This window comes from Macrotis lagotis, chromosome 8 (genome assembly GCF_037893015.1).
Source record: "Macrotis lagotis isolate mMagLag1 chromosome 8, bilby.v1.9.chrom.fasta, whole genome shotgun sequence".
NCBI classification, from domain to species: Eukaryota; Metazoa; Chordata; class Mammalia; order Peramelemorphia; family Peramelidae; genus Macrotis; species Macrotis lagotis.
This window is the reverse complement of record NC_133665.1, coordinates 57,967,748-57,994,592: the sequence shown is the minus strand read 5'-3', so window position 1 is coordinate 57,994,592 and position 26,845 is coordinate 57,967,748. Positions and strand designations below refer to the sequence as shown.

The window sequence follows — 26,845 nt, the reverse complement described above, 5'->3', positions numbered from 1 at the left end:
CTACACAATTAAATTTATTGCATATTTTATGACAGCTAATGTGATCTCAGTTTATATTGAGAAAAGCATAGATTTATGATGATATTTGTCCTTCATTTTTGAAGAAGATCATGACATCAGGGAGGTGATGCCATGATAAGCATATGATTTGGATTTGAGTGAGGGGGTACTGTGCTAAGTCACCAGCCTTACTTTCTCCTCCAGATCCATCTGATATGAATTAGAATGCCTGAAGATGACCCTGGATGCCAGGCAGTCAGGGTTAAGTGACTTGCCCAATGTCACACAACTAGAATGTATCAAGTATCTGAGGTTTGGATTCAAACTCCTATCCTCCTAACTCCAAGATCAGTATTCTATCCACTGTGCCACCTAGCTGCCTGCAATGATTTATAAGAAGCTGTTGGCTGTACCATATCTTGTATTTAGATCTGGGCACTGTATTTAAAAGAATAAAATTGATAAACTGAAGAATGTCTAAGATGGTGAAAGAGATATAAGGAATAATCAGTTGACGAACCTGATTATATGTAGTCTCAAAGTAGCGTAATGGAAATATAACAGCTTGGAAGAGATAGTAGATGCTTTATGGTGGCAGAAAGTATAACAGTAATGTAATATGTGGAAAAGGCAAATTTTGGCACAATGTGAAGAAAAACTTTTGAATAATGAATTCTAATCAGAAGTGAGATGGGTTGCCTTAGGGGAATGGTAGGCTTTGGAGTTTTTTTAGGCAAAGACTGGACAACAACTTGTGCTAAGCTCATTGTAAAGGAATTCTTTTATATGTGTGTGTGTGTGTGTGTGTGTGTGTGTGTGTGTACATATATATATATGGACTGAGTCTCTTCCAATTCTGAAATTCATTGATTCCATAAAATATCTACCATATTTTTCTTATTTTGCTATCACAAAACATATATGTGCTTTCTAATTGAAATCTTGTCAACAAGTTCTTTGTTTCAGACACAACAGAAATTTCTTTTGCTACAAATTATCCTATTTCTGTTTCATATGTGCAAAGTATCCTTTTCACCAGAATTTACCATGACTCGCATCAATTCTTCTTTGTTTTATGATCTTTATTTTTCTAGAAGCATATCAGTTTAGTTTAGCAGTTAACAGTGTACCCCCCCCACATATGTTAAGAACATAAAAAATTACCTTGATTGCAATAGCAGAGCTAATTTTGACTGTCTGATCATTAATAAATTTCTTGGCATAAAACAAGAGGTGTATGATTACTAAAGGAGATCACCACTGTCATGGAAGATGGCCAGCAGAAATTCTTCAAGCCCTCCTATTTATGATGACATTATATTGATTATATCAAACCTTGAACCCACTGCAAAGTCTATCGCCTGTGATAGCTCTGGTGTGGGTCTGGACATGAACTTATGAGAGTCAGGTCGAGTAGAAACAAACATGCAAGGTTGGGATGTAAGGATCTACCAAATTTATTTTTGGAAACTAAGACTTTTTATAACAAACATCTCAGGAATGACAAGTTAAAGGAGACCCAGTTTCACAATTTCCTGGGTAAATTTACAATATTTATTCTTAGAAATATGCATATTTCTCTGTCAGAAAAGCCTTTAAAACCACCTCCGGAGCCACAGATTATCCCAGGTTAGTGTTCACTGGAGAGCCAACAAATACATACAATAAGCAATAATACATACATATCTGTGATGGATAAGGTCACCAAGGATATGTGTAAATCACTCCCAGGAGCTGGCCCTCTACAAAAGTCTGCTAAATAAAATTCATAATCTTTGAAAAGAGTTCAAATAAAGAATAAACTATTATGTAGGCTGAGAAATCCATAGATCTGGTTCATCAGTAAATAAATTTGGAATGGATAACTACATATGAACAGTGATCCTAGGCTCTTGAATAAGAATAGAATGAACTAGATTGCATTTTAAAATTTTCACTGCATTTTCATGATTCCCCAAGCTTTTCCCTAAAACAAAAATTGATCTAAGTATTTTTCTGGTGGTGCTTTATGGCTCCAAATGGTGGAATACCAAAATCTGTTAATTGTATGTCACTTAAAGGGCAAAAGAGGCAGGAAACAATGTAAAGACTAACAGACTGCATTCTGTGGGGGGTGGGGTGAGGGAAGGGAGATGAGGAGAAAAATTGTAAAGTTCAAAAATAAATAAATTTAAAAATTTTTTAAAGGGCAAAAGATGTGGATGATGAATATAAATAGATTGTAATATTATCAGTTATTTGCATCAACATGTTCTAAATGAATGAAAAGAAAAACCTACTAGAGTGAGAGAAAATTGTACATTTTATTCATGAACCTTGCAAGATACACCTTACAAGATACGGGTACCTCACCTTGGCGTGAGGTACGAATTGGTACTGGAACGTTAGGTAATTTATAGTCTTCAGAAACTCCCCTCCCTCTTGGATGTTCATAGGCTCTCAGAGTTTTGAGTTACAATCTAAGAGGTCCACCCATTCCATGACATGCCCCTAATATGGTCCCCCCCTCCACATCCTACAACACATGATATGTTGATGATCCCCAATTGTCACAGGGGGTGTGTGGGTTAATATTCAATCACCTAATTACGCAAACTCAGTTGCATTAGGTTAAAACCTCTAGGTCACTCTTGACCAGTTGAGAACCAGTTTCAGGTTTGCTGTCCCTGGAATGGGATTAGGAAAACTCTCCCAGTCTTCTGATTGGCTGGGTCATTCCCCCTTTGTAATGGATTCCCTAAGGGCTCCCCTCCATACCCTGTGAAGACCAACACCCTATATTCCTCACAAACATGTAAAAATAGTATGATGTATCATCAAAGAGATGTTTGATTGGAAAAGTAGTTAGTTAATCATGTCATGGGAGTGAGAAAAAACAGACAATCCACATATAGCATTAATCCACATATAGACAATCACATCTAGAGAATGTCAAAGAGACCTAGTAGTCCCTCAGAGGTCTGGGTAAAATCTTCTGTGGAGGGTTTTTAGGAGAACATGAATGAAAAGAATATTGGCAAGATTTCTGGGGTTGGAGTCAAGAGGACCTAAATTTCAGCCTTGTCTATTCCATTTAAACCTATGTGGCCTTGGATAACCTATGTGGACCTAACTCTCTGGACCTCAGTTTTCTCAACTTTTGGGGAAAAGTGGGGGGGGGGGGGATGGGGAATTGGAGAGTAGCCAGGGTTAAATGACTTGCTCAGGATCACATGGTAAGTATCAAGTATTTGAGACTGGATTTGAACTCAGATTCTGACTCCAGGGCCAGTGTTATATCTACTGTGCTATTTACTGCCCCTAATTTCCTCCCCTTCAAAATGAAGTGTTAGACGGTATAACCTCTAATCCTTCCTATCCCCTATTTTTATTATTCTCAGTTCCATGTATTGAAAAAGTGTGGATAGGTTTTATTATGATTAACGAGATCACAGTTCCATCAGCATTATTTGTAGGCTCTGGGTTAATTGTGCAGGCTAACCAAGGCAAAAATGAAATAGCCTTTGCCAAAGAGATTCTATTCTGCTGATATCCATCCTGAAGTAAGCACTATCTAGATGTATAAACACCTTCACAATCTGAAAGGTTTTCTTGGTAACATTGGAATTGCCATCCTATTTAAAATACAGGGATGGTGGGAATAGGGGAATGACAGACATGCTACAAGGGAAATAGCATTGTTTGATAAAGTCAGAGGGTTGCATTTGAATCCTTGTTATGATGCTATTTACCTTTGTAACCTTGGGCAAATTATTTAACTTATCTGGACCTCAATTTCCAAATTTGTAAAATGAAGGAGTTGAACTTGGTGATTTGTCTTAGGAAAGAAATTATTCTTAGGATCTGGATATAAAACTTTGCTCTGCTTCCAGATCTCAGTTTTCTCATCTGTAAAATTAAGGGGTTGGACTAAATTAAGACTGCCCTTTGGCAGTCTGGTGAAACCTATGAACCCTTTCTTAGAATAGGTTTTTAAATGCATAAAATATAAAAGATTATAAAGAAAATTAATTCTATTGAAATAAAGCTTAAATTTTTTTTAAATAAATTTCAAAGCTCCCTGGTTAAAAATCCCTGGACTAAATCTCTGGTTCTTGCCATCTCTTATGTCCTTTGACACTATTAGATTCCTCTGATTTTTGAGATAGTTTTATTTTGTTTTTTTAATGTGTTTTCTTACATTAAGCACCAGACTTCTGATGGGACTCTGATCTATACTTTTTTTTTATTTTTTTTGCAAGGCAGTGGGGTTAAGTGACATGCCTAAGGTCACACAGCTAGGCAATTATTGAGTCTGAGGTCACATTTGAACTCAGGTCCTCCTGACTCCAGGGCCAGTGCTCTATCTATTGTGCCACTTAGCTGCTTCAATCCATACTTCTTAAGAACAGTTCTTGCAGTCTTTCTCACTAAAATCTCTATCTTTCTACCTTTAAGGTGATTAGTATTTATCTCTAAGTTAGCAGAACATTCTTTTTTCATTTTCTCTAGATTCAAGCCCTTTCCAAAGAATTAATTCTGATGACTATTTAAAAAGATCTCTTTTGACACCAACTGTCTCTTTCATTTTGTTTTCTTGACCAAAATTTCTACAAACCTCTTTTATATCTTTTTTTTATAGGAGGATTCAAGCATTTTTCCATAGAGTAGGGAAGGATATGAGAATCCATGCTTCAGACAAGACCTTTTCTATATACCATTTATTAGAGCATTCTTAATTTTCACACCACTGGAACATCCCAGGTGGGCAGATCAGGCTTGTGTTCTCCTTATTTAGAACAAACTGAGCTCAGCATGACCTCTGATCACCATGATTTTCCTCTTTTCATCTCAAAGATTAACAGTGTTAGCCTCTAAGACCCAAGAGGTAATTAGCTGCTGCCTGAGTTGGAGAATGTCGAAACTAAATGAGATCTAACCCCTTCATTTTAATAAAAAGGAAATTGAGAAACAGGAAATTGCCCAAGGTCACAGAGTAAATTACTGGCAGAAGAAAGATTAGAACCCAGGATTCCTGACACTCAGTCCAGGTCTTTTCCTTCCATGCTCCCTCTCCATTTGACAAGGAAAAAGAGAAGGCAGGAAAACTAGGAAATCTCTCAGAGACTGCAGTATTTGAAATCAGTTTTATTTGCTAATTAAAAAGGTGTATGTGACTTAGCAAAATCCATTGTTCTTTGGGGCATCTGTTAATCTATATACTTTTTTAGCTATTTGTATTAATCAATCATTATTTTTGGAAATCGAGTTCATGATTGAATTACTATGGTTTCATCAAAGCCTCCAGCTTGATCACTTTCCAAAATTGATTCCTGCAAAGAAAGCTGTGACTTTTTTTCTCTTTCTACCTCCTAATCTTTAATTTACTCTATGATGAGCACAGCCAACAGATGACCTCGAAAAATCAGAATTTAGGAGTGGCTAGGTGGTACAGCGGATAAAGCACCAGCCCTGGAGTCAGGAGTACCTGAGTTCAAATACAGCCTCAGACACTTAATAATTACCTAGCTGTGTGGCCTTGGGCAAGCCACTTAACCCCATTGGCCTTGCAAAATCCTAAAAAGACCCCAGAATTTAACACTTTTAAAGCCATGTGGACAAACCTTTATTTCCTTCCTAAACAGAATGATATTAGAACTGTGTAAGAAAACTTTTGGTATCACTGAGTGGTTTGAATCTTTTAGCTGCTAAGAGAGTTAAACTACCAGTGGAGTTTAGGGAAGCAAATCACATGAATTTTGGAGATGGTCTGGTTTCTTTTCATTGTTTTGGTTGCGCTGGTTCTGTGCACATTTACTAAATGTATCACATGAAAGAGTGCATAGTGCTCTGCAAATCATAGAGTACTGTATGGTTACTATGCTGGTCTATCCAGTGCTACTCTCTTACTCCTGCCACCTACCAAAGCTGGAGGCACTGGGACCTGATAGATTCAGTGGCATCTAAAGGAAATGGAATCTAGAAGAGGACTCTTGACCCCAGAGGCTATCCCTCAAGTCTGGGGATTTAGGTCTGTCCTGGCTTGACATGGAATCCATATTGATCCTGGCTGCTTGACACAACGTCTATTTCTTCCCTACACATAAAAGTTAGACATCCTTAGTGAGTGCAGTGGTATACATTTTTAATCATAGCCCCCCCCCCCAAAACTTGTTAGTCTTCCACATGAAAGGTATATGCTGGTGCTTTAATGATTCTGTCTTACATACCCAGTCTGACAGTATTTTTTCCCTTTCCTTTTTCTCCAGGTCAAAGGTTACTGGGAAGTTCAGCTCCTGTCAATATTCCAGGCTCTCTTCCCCGTTCACCATCTTTACATTCATCCTCATCTCTCTCAACCTCCCCACTCAGTTCCTTATCTCAGTCATTATCTCAGCCTCTTATTCCATCTACTATGACTCCTCACCAACAGCAGCCTCAGCATTTGAAATCAGAGCATAATGTTTTAGGCACTTCAGCCTCTTCCCATAATTCTTTAGGTAAGTCATTCAAAGATTAATTTCTTTCATATAGTGAAAAGATATAACTTCAGTGTGTTTAGAGAAAAGGTCTCAAAGTAATGGGTTGCATGGTTTTTTTTGCTCATCTTGGTAAGGTTTTTTAAAATTCAGGTCAATGTTGGTCCCAAACTTTCCTCAGTACATGGGGGAAGCTGCTCATAAAATTAATTTCTTGTGGGCTCATGTCACAATTATTTCTAGGTGTTTTAATAACTTGGGCCCTTGCTACAAATTGATATCAGATTTAAAAAGTATAGTTCTTGTATGTGTGGTCACAATTGTTCTTATGTCTTGAATTATAAAGCTTGTTGGAATGCAGAGTGAGCCAAACAAGTCAGTCATAGAAAGCATAATAGGAAAACCTACTTCTTAAGTCAGAGGAGTTGGCAAGAGCAAAGAGGTCAGAATGGAGAACCTGGCCTTTGTATTGTTTCAGTCTAAATAACAGTTTAAAAAAAAGATTAATTAGAGTAATTACAGCTATATTTACTGATTAGATATAACTTGACACTTTAAAGTTTCATTTTCTTTCCCCTTTTTGAACCTATAAATAAGTACTTGAGACTTAGAATAAGAATAGAGAAATAAGAAATAAAGAGAAATAAGAATAAAGAAAAAGGTAAATCCTAATCATCCCCTTACATATATACATACATGCTCTACCTCCATTCCTGAGAGCTTTTCACAGCTCTGCTGCTGACTAAGGGAGCCTTTTTAAACTCATGAGCTTGAAAGCATTCCATCTTCATCGTAAAAACAGCTCCCCCCCCACCCTTTTTTTAATCTAAAGGGCCCAACAGACAGGTTCCAAGTAGAATCTGACCTGACTTGGTATTTTGGCTCTCTGGCATTGTCTGAGAGTTTAGCAAGTTTTAACCTGGAAAACAATTTCATTATCAGGATTGCTTTGTGAGAGCTACAAAAGTTCTCAGCAACTCACCCAGTTAACAATGTCTGTGAAAACTTGGTTTTAAGGAATAATACAGTTTAATTGGGTTTTTTGCATATGTGCACAGTATCAAATTCTTCTAAACCTACTTTTGGTTGTGCTGAATTTTTCACACTGAGCTCTGAAATTTCTCCAATATGAAATATTGTTTGCTTACAGACACACCGTGTAATACTTCTATACCATATTTATATCAGAATATATTCCCTTGTTTATTTGCACAATTGAGAAAGAAATTCCATTTTCCCATTTTTCTAGTTTAAATTCTCTTTGATTTGAGATAAAGAAGGTGAACATTCAAAGGTTTCTCAATTCTTATCAAGTATGGTGGGGAACTTGGGTTGCTCCTAGGTGATATCACAGGCATCAACATGATATACAAATTAGTAGTGTCATATTTTAAAGATTAATTGGCCCTGAGTTTCTGCTTTGAATATCAAACATTGGGATTATAGATTCTCATTAGCAGTTAGACAAGGTGTGGAAGAAATTGCATTTTAAGATATTTCATCAAATTCTTTTGGGGTACACAATTTAATCTTCATAGTAAATCTTTCTACACAAATGTTTATTTATATACATGTTCCATTTCCTTCTTTTGCCAACAGGTTTAAATGGTGTCAATGGCAGCATCTGGGATTTTGTAACTGGGAGTTTCTCTCCTAGTCCTTCCCCTATATTGAGCACTGGAACTGGCCCTTCAGCAAATTCAAGTGCTCATGGCAGTGAATTAGCTCGAGTTAGACGGGAACTTGATGAAGCTAAGAGAAAAATTAAACAGTGGGAAGATTCTTGGCAACAAGTAAAACAGGTAATGAACAAAAGAGAAACAAAGTTTGGAGTTTTGGGGTTCCCCTTATATTGAAAAATACTCTGGGTTTGTTCTTAACTGACATGATAACCAGTTTTCATTTGTGAGGTTCAGATAAGTGGTATACTTGATGTGTTTTCTGCCTATTACAATCCATTCAAGATGCAGTGTTTTTCATTTCGGTCCATGTTCAGGTATCCGGATAAATTGTCTGCATGTTTATTTCAGGCTTGTGATGCTTGGCAGAGAGAGGCCCATGAAGCAAAGGAACGCGCTAAAGTAGCAGATACTGATAAACAGCTAGCATTACAGAAGAAGGAAGAAGTGGAAAATAAATTTAAGAGACTTCAGGAAGAGTTTGAAAGGCTCGGCTTATCCTCTAAATTTCCTGTTCTGAGGAGCTATGGAGACATAGAAACCATCCCTTTACCAAAGCTGCATTCATTACAAAGTCAGCTGCGTTTAGATTTAGAAACTGTGGATGGGGTAGGTGTCTGCCCTCTTCCCTTTGTTTCAACCAAGCAGGGGGAACAGTATCTGTGAAGGCTTTAGAAGTAGTAGTGTGCTGGCAGGGGATCCACCAGACTAGATTCTCCCAGGAGTGTCTCCTGCAGAGTTTGTGCTAAAGGTGAGGCAGCAGGCAGCAGGCAGCAGACACAGAAGTTGGGGTGGAGGATCAGCCTGAAAGGCATCTCGGGTGGCTGGCAGGGGGAACAATCAAGAATCTTTGTGATTTGAAGAGGAGATTTAGAGGGTTTAGTGAAACTAAAGGACCCCCCCCCCCACCAGAACAGGCCTATTGTCAGGCAGTTCTGGAGAGGTCTTTGATCACTTCTGTCCCTAGCACATTTGAATTCATTTGACTCAGATACAGTTATGAAGAGAAGTGTTAACTCAGTAATTGAACCAAACAGTTCTATATTTGGTCTATTTTTAACATGCTGCTTATCAGTAAAAAAGATTATTCTAATTATATTATTTTCAACCAATTCAGCCAACCAGTTTTTTTTTCTGTATTATTTCTCTTCTCTGACCATACAGATTTTCTCAATTCCCCTTCCTTCCCTAACTCCATACTTATGCAAGGTGTTTTATCCTTCATTCTTTTTTTTTAAATTCTTATTAACATTTTATTTGTTTTTCAGTTATATACAATAGTAGTATCTACCTATCATTTTTTTGTAAGGTTTTGAATTTTACAATTTTGCCCCCCCCCCCCACAGAATGCTATCTGATAGTCTCTACACTGTTTCCATTCTACACATTGATTGAAATTGAATGTGTTATGGGGCGGCTAGGTGGCGCAGTGAATAGAGCACTGGCCTTGGAGTCAGGAGTACCTGGGTTCAAATCCGACCTCAGACACTTAATAATTACCTAGCCATGTGGCCTTGGGCAAGCCACTTAACCCCATTGCCTTGAAAAAAATATATAAAAAAAAATTGAATGTGCTATAAGAGTAAACCTAAACCCCCCTCCCCCAAGAAGATGAGAAACCTCAAGAATAGTGAGAGAGAGAAAAAAAAATGTACTTCAGTCTGTGTTCAGATTCCAATGGCCCTGTCTCTGGAGCAAGTTGCTCTCTTTATCATAAATCCACCAGAGAAGTTGTTTCAATATTTTTCCCACAGTTGCTATTACTAGCTGTATTTCCTTCCACTCTATTCCTCCCCACTTTCATTTATTCTATTCACTCTCTCCTTTCATCCTGGCCCTGTCCAAAAGTGTGTTGTATCTGAGTACCCTCTCCCTCAATCTTCCCTGTCTTCTATCACCTATTCTTCCTTCCCTCTCCCCCATTCAACTTTATCCTGTCCCTTTCTTCTCAGTTTTCTCTAGGGTAAAATACATTTCTATACCCCATTAAGTGTGTATGTTATTTCCTCTCTGAGTCATTTCTGATGAGAATGAAGGCTCACTCATTTCCCCTTGCCTTCCCTCTTTCCACTCCATTGAAAAAGCTTTTTCTTGATTCTTATGTGAAATTTCTTAGCTTCTTCTTAATCTCCTTTCCCTTACTCTGAGTACTTTCCTTTATTGCCCATTGACTCCATCTTTTTTACTATATTACTCCATTATATTCTACTCCTTCCTATGTCCTGTCTATATGTGCTTCTTCTAACAGCTCTTATAAATGAGAAAGTTCATATGAGTTATTAATATCTTCTTCCTGTGCAGGAATACAAAGAGTTCAAAATTGTTAAGTTCTTCATTGTTAGTTCTTCTCTTCCACCCCTTCTCTTCTCACCAGAGTCCTTGTACTTGGAGATTCAGCTCTGGTTGTTTCAGTAATAAAGTTTGAAAGTCCCCCTGTTTCATTGAAAGTCCATCTTTTTCCCTGAAAGAGGATGTTCAGTTTTGCTGGGTAGTTGATTCTCGGTTGTAAACCAAGATCTTTTGCCTTCCGGAATATCATAGCCCTTAACATAGATGCTGCCAGATCCTATGTAATCCTGACTATGGAGCCTCGGTAGGTGAATTGTTTGTTTCCGGCAGCTTTTAGAATTTTCTCTTGGATTTGGGAGTTTTGGAATTTGGCTATAATATTCCTGGAAGCTTTTCTTTTGGGATCTCTTTCAGGAGGTGACCAGTGAATTCCCCCAGTTTCTTTTTTATCCTCTGCTTCTAGGATCTCAGGGAAATTTTGCAATATTATTTCTTGAAAAATGAAGTCTCAGCTCATCTCCTGATCCTGGCTTTCAGATAGCTCAATAATTTTAAAATTATTTCTTCTAGATCTGTTTTTGAGGTTGGTTGTTTTTCCAATGAGATATTTCACATTTTCTTCTAATTTTTGGCTTTGGGGGAAGAGTTTTTATTTCTTCCTGACTTCTTGCAAAGTCATCAGCTTCCTTTAGTTCCATTCTGTATTTGAAGGAGTTATTTTCTTCAGAGAGAATTTCTTATCTCCTTTTGCAGCTGGCCAATTCTACTTTTTAAGGCATTCTTCTCCTCATTTGCCTTTTGTTTTGCTTTTTCCATTAGGCCCAAACTGGTTTTTAACATGTTATTTTCTTCAGTATTTTTAGTATATCTTTCACCAAGCTGTTGATTTGGTTTTCATGATTTTTCTGCATTGCTCTCATTTCTCCATCCAGTTTTTTTTCCGTCTCCCTTAATTGCTTTTCAAAGTCTTTTTTGAGCTCATCTGTAGTCTGAGCCCATTTTCTATTTCCCTTGGAAGTTTTGGATATGGAAGCATCAATTTTGTCATCATCTGAATATGTGTTTTGATCTTCCATGGGACTAAACTAATTCTCTACAGTCAGATTCTTCTCTTTCTGTTGTTTATTCGTTTCCTCAGCCCAAGACAACACTTCCAAGGCTTTAGGTTTTTTTTTTTGTGGGGGGACACCCCACTAGGACCTTTATTCCTCCAAGTTCTTGTGCTCTCTTGCCTATGCAGACTTCCCTTACTGTCTCGGGGATGCAGGCTGCTTTTTCCAGATTCTCGCTGCAGATTCTGCCACTGGTGCTCCCTCACTCCACAGTCATTCTGATGTTGCAGAGTTCTCTCACTGCCCCTTCAAGCTGTTTCTGGTTATCTCTGGGCTGGGCTGCACTGTGCTGCGGCTTTTTTCCAACCCCCTGGTCCTGGTGAAACACGCCTTTCCCACAGAACTTCTAAGTAATCTTGGACTGGGAAAATGTATCACTCAGTCTTTCTGTGGGTTCTGCCCCTCTAAATTTTGACTAGAGTCATCATTTTGGCTTTTGGAGTTTGTGGGGGAAGGAGTTCCCTGGAAATGCTGCCTTCACGCTGCCATCTTGGTTCCTATCCTTCATTCTTGAAGAAGACCATGGCATCAGGGAGGTGATACTACAACAAGCTCAAGAATTGGATTTGAGTGAGGGGGGTGCTAATGCTTATGCATATTTATGCATCAGTACCACCATGCCTTGGCTATTACCGTGTCTGGACTAGGACCCAGTTTTAAGTCCCAGCTTCTTCAGGAAGTTTTCCCTGATTATTCAAATTCACTTTGACCTCCCCTTTGTATACTTTGCTTGCCACTCATCCTGTACTATTTTGAATCCTTACTTAATGTTTCACTTGCCTTGACCTTTTACCACAACCTTATTTTAAGGTCTCTGAGAGCAGGAATGTCTTAAGCTTATTTGTATCTTGCCCATTCCCCAGCACAGCCCCCAACATGAACAGTATGACATAGTTGACTTACAGGTGATGCTTCTAAAATGTAGTGGATAGAGCACTGGGTGGCAGAGTGGATAGAACAGGAGGATCTGAGTTCAAATCTTGCCTCAGACACTTAATACTTCCTTGGCTATGTGATCTTGCGCAAGTCACTTAACCCCATTGCCTTGCAAAAAAACCCAAAAAAACAAAGCAAATAAAATTTAATGAATAAATACTCTGAGAGGCTGCCTGCACTCTGGATTCTAAGATTTTCAGGATGATTGATGAGAGATGTACTGCACTCTAAAATCTCTTCTGAAAATTATTCTTGTAACTACAGGTAATCTTCCAGCTTCATTCAAAAAAATGTGTCGTGTGCCATGAACATGATCGCAGCATTGTTCTGCAGCCGTGTCAGCATTATGTCCTCTGTGAGCACTGCGTGTCGAGCCAGCCTGAATGTCCTTACTGCAAGGCCCAGCCCATAAAGTGGTGACTCCCAGCCTCAAGGCAGGCGCTCTGTACGAAATGGCATCTGCTATATCATGGTAACTAATTAAGGACACTATTTTATGTTCCTAGTATTTTATATAAAGACAGATGTAGTAGTTCATTTCTTAGTGACAGACTGATCACAATCTGGATCCCCAAGGATAATGGTAGTTTTTTTTTTTTTATGACTATTATTTGACTGCCTTTACATTTTGACTTCTTTTTACCAACCATGTCCTAATGTTTCATGGCTACTTTGATCCTCAAAACTCCTAAAAATGCACACATAAAACCAATTCATCTGCTCAGTCCATTCAGGTTCTCCCTGAGCTAAGCATAGTCAAGTTGTCTATTCTGAATGTTGTTCAGAGGGGAATGAGAGTATCTCTCTGTTACATGAATAGACAACCTCATTGGAAAATGTCCCTCAGAACATTTGAACCCATGACCTGTTGGTGTGTGTGTTATAAATCATGCCAGTATTTTGGAATCAGTCTAACACTACTGTTTACTAGGTTATTAGAAGAAGTTTGATTCTTGTGAAAGCACTTTGTTAACCGGGGGGTTAGTTAGAGGTTATGATGTTGTTTTAAATTGCTTTAAGCTGCTTTCTAGTTTCATGTTTTTTTAATATACGATAATATGAAGCTTTATATGTGTACTGTGAACTTAAAATATTTCATATCAGTTTATTATTGTTAAATCATAGTATGGTAAATATATTGTTAGATTTCATATTCTGAAATTAGTACTTATTAAATGAACATTTATCTAGTAGTGAAAAACTTGCCTAGGATTTTTACAGTTTTCAAATTAAGTGCAAACAGATAGTATTTATAAGTAAAGAGAGTGATTATTGAAAGGCACATATACTTTAAGCATTTAGATAGGTTTTTAATTTTATGAAAGGAACTAATTTTCCTAAACATGTGCATTTGCACATATTCCAATTGGAGTTTTGTAATCCTAATGAAATGATTTTAAGAGAGATCTATCATGCATTTATATGATCCATGGCCACTTTTTCCAAGTGCCTATATGCCTTGCAAAAGAATTGAAGGAAACAGCTTAGTTTTGTTTTGTTATTTTATCCCTTAAAAAATGTGCAAGACAATTTGATACTAACAAAAATCCTTACCTTTCTGTAATGATAGCAACTCAATATAATATCTTGTAAGGGATGTGACACTAGAATTTTTAAAATTAAATTAAACTACACAACTATGTTCTGGTGATCAAATTACTTAGGTATTTAATCAGGCAATGGTGCTTTGTAATTTTTTAGAGATGTTGATAGTCATTCATATTTAACACTGACCGTTGGGAGTATGCAATTCAGGAGAAATCATTTACTGTATGTTAACACTGTATTTTGTTACTTTCATAGAATTAGCTTTTTGTATAGGAAAATGTTAACAATGGTGGTTTTATTTTACAAATATGAGTGTGACACAGATACAGCTGACATTGAAAAGACCATCTACTGTGTTACCTAATTTGTATGTTCAATTATTGTTCTCAACATAAGAAGTTCATTCATGTAATCAGCAAAGTTTAATCCCTTCACAAAAATGTCTTGAAAATGAACAAATCCAAGCTAACTGCACCCTTTTGACTTTGACGTCTGGCTTTGTAAATTGGATCAGTTATGAGAGCTAGGAGCCTGGACAGGAGGTTGTCTAGAGGTCAGGCCCAAAAAGGTAGTTCACCAGGGACTAGATCCAACTCCTTTTGGGTCAGCAGGTTCCAGACATTTATGTGGTGAATGGAAGAAGGGTAAGAAAAGGAGATAGGGTCAAGTCTGGCATTTTTCTCCATTACCCCTAAGTCTTTCCAGTACAAAGAACCTACAGCAAGGTCAATTATAAGACAAGGAGAATAAATAAATCAAACACCTACGCCAATAAGATGAGGTGCAGATTGAGGAAACAAATAATTTTTGTGCATTTAAAATCTGAACAAAACTTTAAAATATTTTCTGATGAGAAAATTTTTCCTGGTCTGGATTTGGACATTTTCCCTACATATTTAAACATTTTTAGAAAAATGGCTTCAGTTTCCCCCAACTAACTTTATTCTCAGTAGAGCAGGTTGCTGCCTCCAGTTAGGTCTAAATGGTGCTTAAAATTACAGCATTTTTTTTTTTTTTTTTTTTTGATTCACCAAGTGGAGATGGGGTGGGGTGGGGGGCAGGCTGAGAGAAATGAAGTGGTACTTGAATAACCAAGCTTTGCTGTGAATATCAATGGACTTCTATACTTGTGTGGGCTTTGCCAAAGACTTTTATTAAACATTAATAGCATTTTTAAAAAGTGCAAAGTAACTAGGTAAGAATTTTTAACAGTGACCAAATTAGAATGTATTGTAAGGTAGTATATATATTTTGGTTTTTAAAAATGTTTTAAAACCTACAACTGATTTTAGACAATGGTTTTATTATCTCAATATAGAAGAATGTGGCACCACATTCTACAGCTATTGTGCTAACAAAGGTAACTATGTACTTAGTTTTTAGTGAAGGTTTTTTGTTTTTAATTGTAGTAAGATGATTCCAGTTTATATTAAAAAGTGGTCATATGCCTCAATGCTTTTAGTTCAGTACTTAGACATTAAGTATATTTTTGTGCTACTGTTATCACTGTTTAAAATTCTTTATTTTTATTAATATTTATGCACTTGTTTCTCATTCAAGGCCTTTTATTTGGCCTTTTTGGAGTAAACAGGACAGTGTTTTGTCTATAATTGACTTTAAAAATTATGAATGAGTTAGAACAATTAAGCTTTAGATCTTTATAAGCTAATGTGGTCAGTTCTTTTTGTTGAATTTGGCTAATTCTCAGGAGATGACTTATCTCCAGGGCTAACATTCCCAAGGTATCTCCTTCACACAGTGAGGAGAAGATGGGGGCTGGGCTCTTCCCAAAAGCCCAGCATATTAAGAAGCACATTTTGGCATAGGGCCTGGATTTTCTGGTAGCAAACACCTGTGTTGGCTCTCTGTGTAGGAATAATCACTGAGAGTTTTTCAGTGTGAGAAGAGTTGCAGGTGTGTGTCCTTATGTTTCTGTAGTGCTTATCATTGATTGAAATTTGAGTTTTTAAAGACTGGGAGGAAAAAGGACAAGACCAAAGAAATGTACCTATGAGTGAAATTCCCAGAGTAAGCGGCCTGGTCCTCTGTTACATGCTATTATTCTGGCAAGTTCTCTGGGTGTGCTGTATGAACCATTTACATAAAAAAAAAGATGCTTTCTCTGTGCCACTTTAAGTCTATATTCGTGTTTCAGTTCCTTAGAAATAATAGGACCTCCACAAGAGCAATTTCCAGTCTTTTCCAAAGTAATATTTTTAATACTGGAAAGTACATTTGTTATATTTAATGGAAATATGCTCAAAAGGGAATATTACAGATTTCACTGGCCTGAGTAAACCTGCTAAAGAGAAACTTTTAACAGATGCAAGACAGTTAACAATGTTTAGTCTGCTCATTGTTCCCAGTTCTATAAAGTAGAATCACCCCAGTGCTTGTAGGAATAACAACTCACAAAAAGATCATGTGACAAAAAACAAGTTGAGAGTTTCTGAAGTGACTGTTCTTTAGGTCCTGTGTTCTCTGTAGATTGAAGTAGCCAGGGAGTAGAGGAGATGACAGGTGTCTCAGGGTGGGTTTCACAGTAAAGAACTCTTGTTGGGGACATGGAGTGCTGGTTTCAAAAGGAGCTTGAGCTGTATGTCTATAGATATGTTCAAATTATTCCATCATTTTTGTTGCCTGTTGTCTTTTTCAACTATCTAGTGTTAAATATTAGTAGTAATATTGTCACAATATATTTGTGTAACTGTGGTCAGCATAAGACCTTAATTCAATATGGACTTTTCATATGTATTAATTTATGAAAGCCGCTAATATGGTTTGAGTGTTTAGATGAGAATGTTATTGTGAATGGAATTTCCTTAACCCAGAAGGTAGTATTTATAATGCATAATCATTTACTTGTAATGAATTGTTTAAAATTGTTAACACTTGTTAAATTTTTTTACACTATAGCATTTATGCAATGGTTTACAGAATTCATGGAATTATTTTTATTATCAGTATGGGAATTAAAATTTTGAATCTTTATTTTGTCCTATGTCTCACTGAGAAAAATCAACCAGATTCAGGGAAAAGAGAGCCCTCCTTTCTGAGCTGAGGTTACACAGGTAAGGTACTGAAAATTAGTCCAGAAACCAGTTCCCCCTCCATCAATAAGTCACTTTATTCATTCATTCATTTGTTCATTTATTTATTTATTTATGGGTATTCCATACTTTAAAAGATAGTGCCTTTATTGTACAAAATATTTATTTTTCCCTGTAGTGTTTTAGTGTTTTTTTTAATTCTTTGCCTTAAACTTTCATTAGCACCAAAGAGCCTCAGTCTTGCCCTTGACCACTTTCTGGATTCACTGCTCACTCTCACTCACTCTCTGTCTCTCTCTGTCTCTCTCTCTCTCTCTCTCTCTCTCACACACACACACACACACACACACACACACACCCACCCCAGTGAGATTATTTGGTCTCCACAGTCCTCTATTATCACACTTCATGGTCTCCTGGGATGGAATAATATGAGAGAAAATAGTTTTCTAGAACTAGGTCTAGTATGTAGGAAGTTTTCCCTCCCTCCCTGCCATACAGAGGTGTGTATCATGTTCGTATGAATCCATACAGAATCTTCTATATGCCCATTAACTGTCACAAATGGTCACTTTGAAGACCAGTGTCTCCTCGAAGATGCTCTGGGGGCCTAGTACTACTCCAAACTGGGGAGCTGGTTGCAGGTTTCTTGTAATCCAAATGTTCAGCACTGGTGGTACTTTCTGCCAAAACATGAAAACAGCAGACACAGTTCATTTTATTTGATAGACTATTCTTCACACTACATCCCGGAAGTGATGGAGGGATAGCAGAACACACAGAATTGGAAGAGATTAATGTTCGTTAATTTTTTTAATGTCATTTGCATTTATTAGGATCATACCTGTTCTGCAACAGGATTTAAACAGGGAATGCTCAAAGAGCACATCAAATTTACCTCTGTGCTTTGTGTATGAAATGTGATTCTGAGTTAGCAAGTCTTTCAGTCTTTTTATTTCCTTGGAAAGTTCCTCATATTCCTGAAATGAAACATTATGTAAGAATTGAGGTATGATCTAACAGTTCATACTCTCAAAACAACTTTATTTTTAAAATTAGGAAAACAGGGCCCCCAAAAGGATGAAGTGATTGGTCTAAAGTCTCAGTCATTGGCAAAGCTGGAATTCAAATACAGGACCTTTAACAATCATCTCTAAGGGATGGACAACCAGTCTTTTATAGACTAACTTGCCAGGCTCCCATTTAACTGGGATTATTGATCACCTCAAAGTTGAGCAGAGGAAGGGGAAGGGAAAGAATCAGTTGTTGAATACTTACTGTATGACAAATGTGGCAAAGCACTTGACAAATAGGATTTCATTTGGTCCCAATAACAACCCTGAGAGGTGAGGGCTATTATCATCCCCACTTTACAGCTGCTAAGTGTGAGGACAGCTTCACTGAGCTGCCCAGTATACCTGTCTGTCACCCCACTGTTTTCCTCTCTAAACTAAATGCTCCCAGCCCTTGAACATAATAGGCTAGGGATGGAACCTGGAAAAGTTTGAGTTCCTATGTCTGGTTGTCTGTGAGTCATCCGAGGACTAGTCTTCCTGGATGGTTGAATGGAGGAAGCAGACCTGAATTCTAGTCCCAGCTCTGCTGCTGTTAATTGTGGTCTTAGGGCAATCTACTGAAGCTTTCTGGGCTTCAGTTTTCTGAACTTTCTGAACTTCATTTTTCTGGATTTGATGAGATGATCTCTGAGGTCTCTTTTCAGCTCTAAATTTATGATTCAGGTTAGCCACAGATGATAAATCACTGTTCTAGACAATAAGATCCACTGGGGAGTAAAATTTGCCCACAATCTCTCTTCAGATTTGTATTTTAGAAAGCCAGTAAGTATATGTGGCAATCACTATCCAAAAGATTCATGATGTGCAACCCAAAGTACTCGATTTTGCTTCCTGCCCCACCTCTGTTGTTGAGTCATGTCAGTTGTGTCTGGTTTTCTTGGCAGAGATGCTAAAGGGGTTTGCTTTTTTCTGTTCCAGCTCAAGAAATTTAAGCCACAGGGTTATATGACTTATGTAGGGTCGTATAGCTAATAAGTGCCTGGGGCCAGATCTAAACTCGGGAAAAAGAGTCCATAATGCTCTATCCATTGTGTCACCTATATGCCCCAACCACATCTCTGTATTCTGCACATACCTGATTACATTTCTCCAATGTTTCAAACTCAGGACCTTTGGCATCTCCCTCTGGATTAGCTGCCTCCTTTTCTGTTGATGCTTTTAAATAGCCTGCTTCTTCAAATACCTCTTTCAGCATTTTGTCATATCCCTAAGTTTATAGGAAGAGAGGACACATAAAGTGTAAAGTATAATCCCCAAAGTCAGCTCAGTTTAGTGATAGTTACAAAGTTCAAATAAATAACAAGATATTTAATAAACCTAGGAGTTGCTATGGGACACATCAGAGATTGACAACATTTGTATACATAGCTACCACTGAAGGGCTCTCTCTTACCTGTGGGGTGATTAATTCATCTGCAAGAGACTGTTCTGTTTTATCCCACTTCTGCTGTAAATTCTCTGGTAAAGTTGGATACACTGGAGGGAAAAGCACTAGACTTACAGTTGTACTCAGTAACTAGTAGAGAGCTGAAACAGTGATCACGAAAGTCAATTAAAATTCTTATCTCAGAATAAGACTTCTGACATAAGCTGGGAGACCTTATCTTAGCCATTGAGCTTGAGAGGCCCTAGTCTCCTTTCACATCCTACCTACCACCACTTACCTAATAAAGCATGTGGGTGGCAAACCAGAGGTGTCTCAAAGGTTACAGAGTAAACACAAGTACTTGGTTCAGATACTCCTGCCAGCTTATGACTTTTTCCACAGGCAAGGTCAACCTAAAGAGACCATATCAAATAAGAAAACAACACCCCCAGAGCAAAGCCTCTAGTTACTGGCTAGGGGTGGGGGTATTTGATTAGACTCTACTACAGGAGGGAGGATACAGGTAAATGATAGATATTGTGACTCAATAGCCATGAATTCAGCCCCTAAGAAATTCCACTTGTTTGTGTTTAGTTCTATCTAACTTACTTTTAAGATCAATGCATTTGTAGGATGACTTGGCTTCCTTTTTCTAACTCAGTATGAAAACTATATCTTCTTCCTAGAACTTGTAAACCATATAGCACCCCCGCTTCTGGATTTACAGTTTGGTTTCCCTAAATCCGAAAAGATGGAGTCCCAAGAGTTAATATTAATATTGAAGAGACCAAATTTTCTACTCTCTCCATATAAAAATATCCATATGATTTGTATATTATTCTATAAACACTATATAGTTAGCTTAAGTTGAGTGTGTCTATATCTATTCCTTGATATCTAAAACATTATTAGCAAAGGACTGTCTGTTGCTAGGTAGATACTGTTGTATCTTTTGCAGTCGTTTATCCAGGTTTTATAAACAACATTCTTAGTTGGAGCTAAAACAAACCAAGGTTTTGTGTGTGTGTTTATGGGGGTTTGGGGGGGGGGGGGTAATGGCCCTTCAAAACATCCTTCAGAACTTGAAGACCTCAACAATACCTGTGATTGGTACTGCTCTATGAAATCCAAGAAAGAGGGGGAACTCAAGCTCTTAATTTCAGAGGGATAAAGATCGCATTAAATTTTGCCTAAATTTTAGCATATACTAATTTGGGCACCAAAGTTAGTACCTTCGTCTGCCTGCTCTTAGTCCCACAGGAATCTCCATCTCTCATCCACATGCCAGTAAATGTGTTGTTGAAAATTTCCCATTCATCCCAAATCCTGGGAAAGAATAAAGATAACCATTACTACTTAAGAAGCAATACTCAGACAAATCCATGAAAACTAAGAGTCACCAAAATAAGTTATGTCTGACATAATCTACCAATGAATAACAGCCCTAATTGCTAAAAATTTACCCAGAAAATGATACTTAAATTCTATTTAACATATTCCAAGAGCCTTACATCTAGCCTCATATCAAAAAGCAGTATGGTAGAACACTGCAGCTTTGGGCAAATCATTTCTCTTCTAAGACACATCTTTCACTGAGGGGATTAGCCTTGTTTTTCAATAACAACTTGTCCAAGTCCTCATGACCCAATGAATCATACTGTCAATGGGGCTTTCTTGGCAAAAATGCTGGAATGGGTTATCATTTTCTTCTTCCAAAATTAGGTAAAGGATAAGTGATTTGTCCAAGGTCACACAGTTAGTAAATGCCTGAGGCTGGATTTGAAGTCTGATCTTCCTGACTCACTGCTATCTTACTGTTCCACTGAGCCCTCTTAGCTGCCCAGAGAATTAGCTGAATTGATTTAAAAATCCTTTTTAGCTCTCATTGGTGTTCCTCAATAACAATGAAAATAATACAAAATAAAGTATTATCCCCATTTTACAGATAAAATAGTTTTTTCTTCCTAATTTTCCTTCTCCAAAATGGGTTGGGGGGAGTTATTAGAGGGCAGAAGGCAGCTTCTTCTGACCAATTGTTAGTCTTTAGGATCACCTACCATTTACCCTGAAGACTCTATTAAGTTTTGGGAATGGTCAAGGTTCTTTAAAAGAAAAAAAGCCTCAGTAGCCAGTGAGCTCACCCCAGAATTCCACTGTAGGCATTCCAACGGAACGTCTGTTCATGCTGTGTGACATTATGAAAAGGACAGAATTCATACTTATACCTAGAAGGAGACACAAGGGCCAAGGCAAGGTCATAACATATCCATGTCTGAAAATACTCCTAACTTCCCTTCATCACATTCCCTGTACTCACATAGATTCCACTAAACTGAAGCACTTGCCAGAAAGTCTGAAGAGATGTGCCGGACCTGAGGGGAGGGGAAGAAAGAAAGAGGAAAGAGTTCTTGACTCAAAACCTTCAACTTGGAGACATGCACTATACTGATTAAAAATTCTGTCTAAAAAATGTTTTTATTTTATTCTAACTCCATTTTTACTTTCCATTCTAAGACTGGAAATAAAAAAATCTTTTGTACAAAACAAGAGGGTAAGCTCCCTGCACTTGCACTTAACCTCTAGAGAAGACCAAGCATGTAGCCAAATATCAAGGTCTTTTAGTTCCAGTAACACAGAGATATAGAGTGTGTGTCATTTTAATGTAATTGGCCAAGGTAGGAGAGTCATTTAAGAAGAAGACAGTGTCATTTAACTTTGACTTCTACTCCTAAATCTAGCTTTTCTTCTGGAAAAAGATGGAGGTGGGAAGGTGGTCAGTTTTCCCACAGATCAAATGACCATGAAGTGGAACTAGCAAGGCTCTGAGCTTTGTCCTAAAGGAAATGACTGAGAAAGCCTTTTTCCTCAAGGAGCTCTTAAAAGCAAGAGTTCTAGCCCAGGGAGTTATTGCAAAAGGTCTATAAATCCTTATGCACACTAGCTAACATTAAATGATGATAAGAAAACATCTTATCTAAAGTACGATGAATTTTTCACATATGTAATATACAATTTTTTAAATACATGTGATGGTGTGATAAATAAAATAGAAATTCATTTAAGTGAGTTTCTAAATTTATAGTAACTTTTGTCATGTATTTTCTATGGCAGGGTGGGGAGGAGTGGTGTCTTAAATTTTTTGATGTTAAAAAGAGTCCTCATACAAAACCCTGGTTTGATAGACTAAAATGGGAAATTCATACACTGGAGTTCAATTCTTTTCTTCCCATTTTACCGATTATACTTAGTTCAGACTAATACTAAAAATTAATTTGCCTTCCCTAACTTCACAGAAGTTGACAATATGTGTGTGGGGTAGGTAATGGGAAGTCATAAGAGCTAAGACACTCTTAATATGCTGACTGAGAATGTCATAATCAGTCTACTTACAATGCCCACTTTTTCTGTTCTTTTCCCTTGGCTTATTGAATGTTATGGGCATTAATTTTTTTTCTAGCTGACTTCATTTTATACTTTTCACTTTTCACAGCATGTCTTCTAAATGTTTTCTTTCTCAGGCTCCAATTCTAGTCTCTCTACCATGAAGAGTTACCTTTCTTATTTTATTTGATATTAATTCCACAAACTTCTCTTCTTCATACCTCTATACTTCTAATTCACTCTAATCACTATCTCAATCTTTGTATTTTGAACAAACCACTTTGACTTCTTGCAGCAGTGTTCCAACAGTCATTCTTACATCTTTCATCTCTTCAATCTAGTTTTCTCTATACCTAAAAACATGTTTACATCTCTGTAATCTAAAAATTATCTTTTGCCAGCCCTGATTCTCCCATTTTTTTTAAACATCAAATTTCTAAAAAGGTTTGTCTACATTAACTACTGACATTTTCTCAGTATCTATTTTGCTTAATCCCCTCCCCCATCTGGTTTCTGTCCCACAACTCCACATAGATCTAGAGTTACTAAAATCCACCTAGCTAACAAATTCAATGGTCTCTTCTTAGTTTTCATCTTTATTCTCTCTCAACATGTGAAACCAGTGAATTAAACAATCTACTTAATATGTTATCCTCCCTGGGCTTCCATAACATTTGACACTACTTGGTTACACTCCTATCTCAATTGTTCCTTCTCTATACTTTCCTTGCTTGAACCAAATGGGCATTCTCTAGGGCTTAGAGAGGTCTCCTTTGGAGACTCATCAACTCTCCTATATAGATGACTCCCAATCTTGACCCCTCCCCTATGTTTCATCCTGCACATTTCCACCCTGATTTGCCATTGTCACCTTAAACTCACCATTTTAAAAACTAAATCCAATAACTAATTCATCCCCAACCTACCTCACTTCCTAATTTCCCTCTCATCCAGGCTCGAAATTTAAATCTTATTTTGGACTCTTCACTTTCATATCAAATCAGTTTCCAAGATAAATTGACTCTCTACCTACATTTCATATTCCTCTACTCTTTATCATTTACTACTCAAGTGATAGTCTAGGTGTCATTCTCATCCACTTACTGCAATAGACTGGTCTCCACCTCTGTAATCTAAAATTTATCGGATTAATATTCTGATTAGAATCAGCACCATGGCGACACTCTCCAGACTACTCTTTCCTTTGCAAACTCTCTGCAGGCTGGACTGTTTGATGTTTCTAGCACTTGTCTCCCCACTCATTTATGTACTGAGTACTTTATAATTACTATCTATCTTGTTTGATACTCACAACCACACTAGAGGGAGGTACTATTGTTCCCATTTTACAGAAAAGGAAACTGAGACAAACAAAGTGACTTACTCGGGCACACAGTCCTCCTGACTCCTTGCCTGGCATTATATATACCTTAGCTTAGGCTGTTCCTTCCCTTTATAAATCCTACTCTGCATAGGCTTATCTTTTTAACTTACATGTTCATGTAAACACACATTCAGGGCAGCTCCTTTGGAATGAGCTAATCTCATTTCTGTTTGTAGGCCCTAGAGCAAATAATACAGTGATCTTCACATAGCTAGGTGTCAGTAAAAAGCAAGGTAAATCAGCTTAAGGTTTAATTTGCAACAAATAACCTGGGAAGATTTTCCTAAAAGCAAACCTTGGAATGATACTTTGGGAGCTGGAAGAACTATTACTATAAGAGTTCATTCAGTCTGAGCTTTCCTGTTTTACAGAAGAGGAAACTAAATGTTGGCCATTCAAATAATAACAATAATACCAGAGTTAGAACTCAAATCTGGGTCTCCTGCCTTCTAGACCACTGTCAGGAGCTGCATCCAAATTTATTGCCATTTCAAAGTATTTCACCTTAGGAGTCTTTTTAAAAACCAAATTCTAAACATACATATAAAATACACACTAATCAGAAAAAAACTCAAAACTGCTTTTTCAAGATGTCTTCTATAAAAATATATGCCAAACAAAATTTACTATTAAAGCAGTAATTCTTGCACACCAGTCCATGTCAATTATTCTTTCCTACAGTCAAAAGGATTGAAAGGGATAGCTTCCACTTTCCAAAGTCTGGATGCCCCACACATCAGCTCAGATACCACCTCTCCTCACATCCCTAATCCCTTACTGGGTCCACTACAACTGAAGACTGATGGCAATGTATAACCCAGAAGAGGTTACTTATTGTCCTGGGGAGAGAGAAAAGAAGGAAGGGAGGGAGAAAAGTGTGGAACTCAAAAAGTTTTAGAAAAAGATGAGTCTTGAAAATTATCTTTGCATGTAATTGAAAAAAATAACATTACCAGGCTGGGGAAAGCTGGAGCTAGGCCATCACTCACCTGAGGCTGCTGATGGGTCTCTCTTGGCCTGTAATCGACTGGTCTGAGGTAAGAAGGGGTTATTCAGTCTGTCAGAGAAAATAAACAAAGCTAGCCAGCAAGCTAAGAAAACTCATCTTGCTCATTGATTTGATAACTATTTAACTATCCTGCTTGGAATCCACCACCACCTCCCAGTTCTTGAAATCTTGCTTGTGGTTCAAGGCCTAGCTGAAGTTTCACTTTATCCCGAAAAACTTTTCCTGAGTACAGTATTACTCCCCAGTCAGTTTTTTCCCTCCTTAGAGCACCCAATAGTCCTTGTATGTATCACACATGTATTTACTGAGGCAGAGAGAGATGTGACATGATGAGTAAGACAAGGTCCAATAAGGATGACACTGGAAGAAGAGGAGGCTTGAATGTCATTAGAAAAATCTAAGCTTTGTTGAAGCAAGCCCACCATAATTGAATGATGGTAGGCAGAAGAACCCTTGCATTTCAAGGTCATACTTGACCACACGTGTGTATGCATACATGCATACATACACACATCCTATAGAACAAATTTAGCAATGGGGAAGGAATCATGCATTTTTTAACATGCAACAATGACAACGATGGCAGCATCTCACTTTAGTGAGCATAGTTTATGAAAGTTTGCACAACTACTCTACAAATGAGTCATTCCCATTTTACTTTCACAAATCCACATCTTAACCTCTTGGGAGGGAGATCCCTCCAAAAATACAGATACATCACAACCCATCCAAGTCCTCTCATCAAGGATTATCTTGGATGTATGGGGTTTTTTTTTAGGGTTTTGCAAGGCAAATGGGGTTAAGTGAGTTTCCCAAGGCCACACGGCTAGGTCATTATTAAGCGTCCGAGGCCGCATTTGAACTCAGCTCCTCCCGATTCCAGGGCCGGTGCTCTATCCCCGGGCCACCTAGCCGCCCCTGGATGCGTTTTCTTGATACGTGTTCCAGTGCCTAACACGACAGAAACATAGCAAAACCTAATGCCTTGAATGCCCTCCTTTGGGTCTCTCACTTACGGAGGCTTCTTTCTGCAACGTACGGCCATAACTTTTTGCAGAAAAGTCTTGCTGGCAGCACACAGCCGAGTAATTACTCCTGAAATGAACCTTCACAGGAGAAGGGCCTGTGACAGGCGGGGCGCCCTGCTCGCTGGTGATAAGATGGGACAAGTCCCCTTCTCGTATTACAAATCCGGGCCGGCGGCTGGGCAGCACCTGGTCGCGGCCCTCCGGGGCGCCGCCCCACTACCCGCTCCGGGGCCTCCCCTCCCTCCCCCGGCCCGCGCCGGGTCCTTACCCGAAGGTGTTCGGCTCCTCCACGACCTTCATCTTCCCGGCGCTGGCGAGAGCTGGGGACGAAGGGAAGGAAGGTGAAGGGCGCCTGCGGGGGCCCGAGGGGCTCGGGGTCGGGGGTGGGGGACGGTACTTACGGCGCGGCCCCATCCACAGCAGCAGCAGCAGCAGCGGCGGCAGCAGCAGCGCCGGGCCCGGCGCGGGACCCAGCCACATCGCGCGGGGCGCCGCGGAGAAGCGCCGGTCACGTGGAAGCGGAGGAGCG

At 38.3% G+C, this 26,845-nt stretch overlaps 2 protein-coding genes across 11 annotated transcripts in view; one reads left to right on the top strand and one right to left on the bottom strand.

Annotated features, from left to right (window-relative positions):
• Positions 1-19,626, top strand: part of UNKL (unk like zinc finger) — a 150,249-nt gene extending 130,623 nt beyond the window's left edge. For all 9 annotated transcript variants that reach the window (XM_074197147.1, XM_074197145.1, XM_074197144.1 and 6 more), the window contains 4 exons: positions 6,249-6,479; positions 8,058-8,260; positions 8,489-8,746; positions 12,739-19,626. In XM_074197147.1, coding sequence (XP_074053248.1) covers positions 6,249-6,479; positions 8,058-8,260; positions 8,489-8,746; positions 12,739-12,894 — 848 coding nt within the window. In that variant the 3' untranslated portion in view covers positions 12,895-19,626. The remainder of the gene's footprint in view (positions 1-6,248; positions 6,480-8,057; positions 8,261-8,488; positions 8,747-12,738) is intronic.
• GNPTG (N-acetylglucosamine-1-phosphate transferase subunit gamma) lies at positions 17,340-26,823 on the bottom strand. Of its 2 annotated transcripts, XM_074197152.1 has the most exons (11): positions 26,718-26,823; positions 26,585-26,636; positions 25,269-25,336; positions 21,832-21,886; positions 21,656-21,739; positions 20,747-20,840; positions 19,813-19,927; positions 19,542-19,624; positions 19,224-19,355; positions 17,971-18,052; positions 17,340-17,755 (listed from the first exon to the last, which is right to left on the bottom strand). In XM_074197152.1, the coding sequence occupies exons 1-11, from the start codon at positions 26,794-26,796 to the stop codon at positions 17,631-17,633; spliced, it is 969 nt and encodes a 322-aa protein (XP_074053253.1). In that variant the 5' UTR covers positions 26,797-26,823; the 3' UTR covers positions 17,340-17,630. The 2 variants fall into 2 exon arrangements, with proteins under 2 accessions (XP_074053253.1, XP_074053254.1); XM_074197153.1 differs by lacking the exons at positions 26,585-26,636; positions 26,718-26,823 and adding an exon at positions 26,305-26,482.
• Positions 26,824-26,845: the final 22 nt, after the last annotated feature.

Bases quoted from the DNA above. Each gene is read 5' to 3' on its own strand.
- GNPTG (XM_074197152.1), bottom strand. From the start codon at position 26,796: ATGTGGCTGGGTCCCGCGCCGGGCCCGGCGCTGCTGCTGCCGCCGCTG. The intron at 26,637-26,717 runs GTAAGTACCGTC...CTTCGTCCCCAG, and splicing joins GCTGTGGATGGGGCCGCGCC to CTCTCGCCAGCGCCGGGAAG. The intron at 21,887-25,268 runs GTGAGTGATGGC...CCCTCCCCTCAG, and splicing joins AGACCCATCAGCAGCCTCAG to GTCCGGCACATCTCTTCAGA.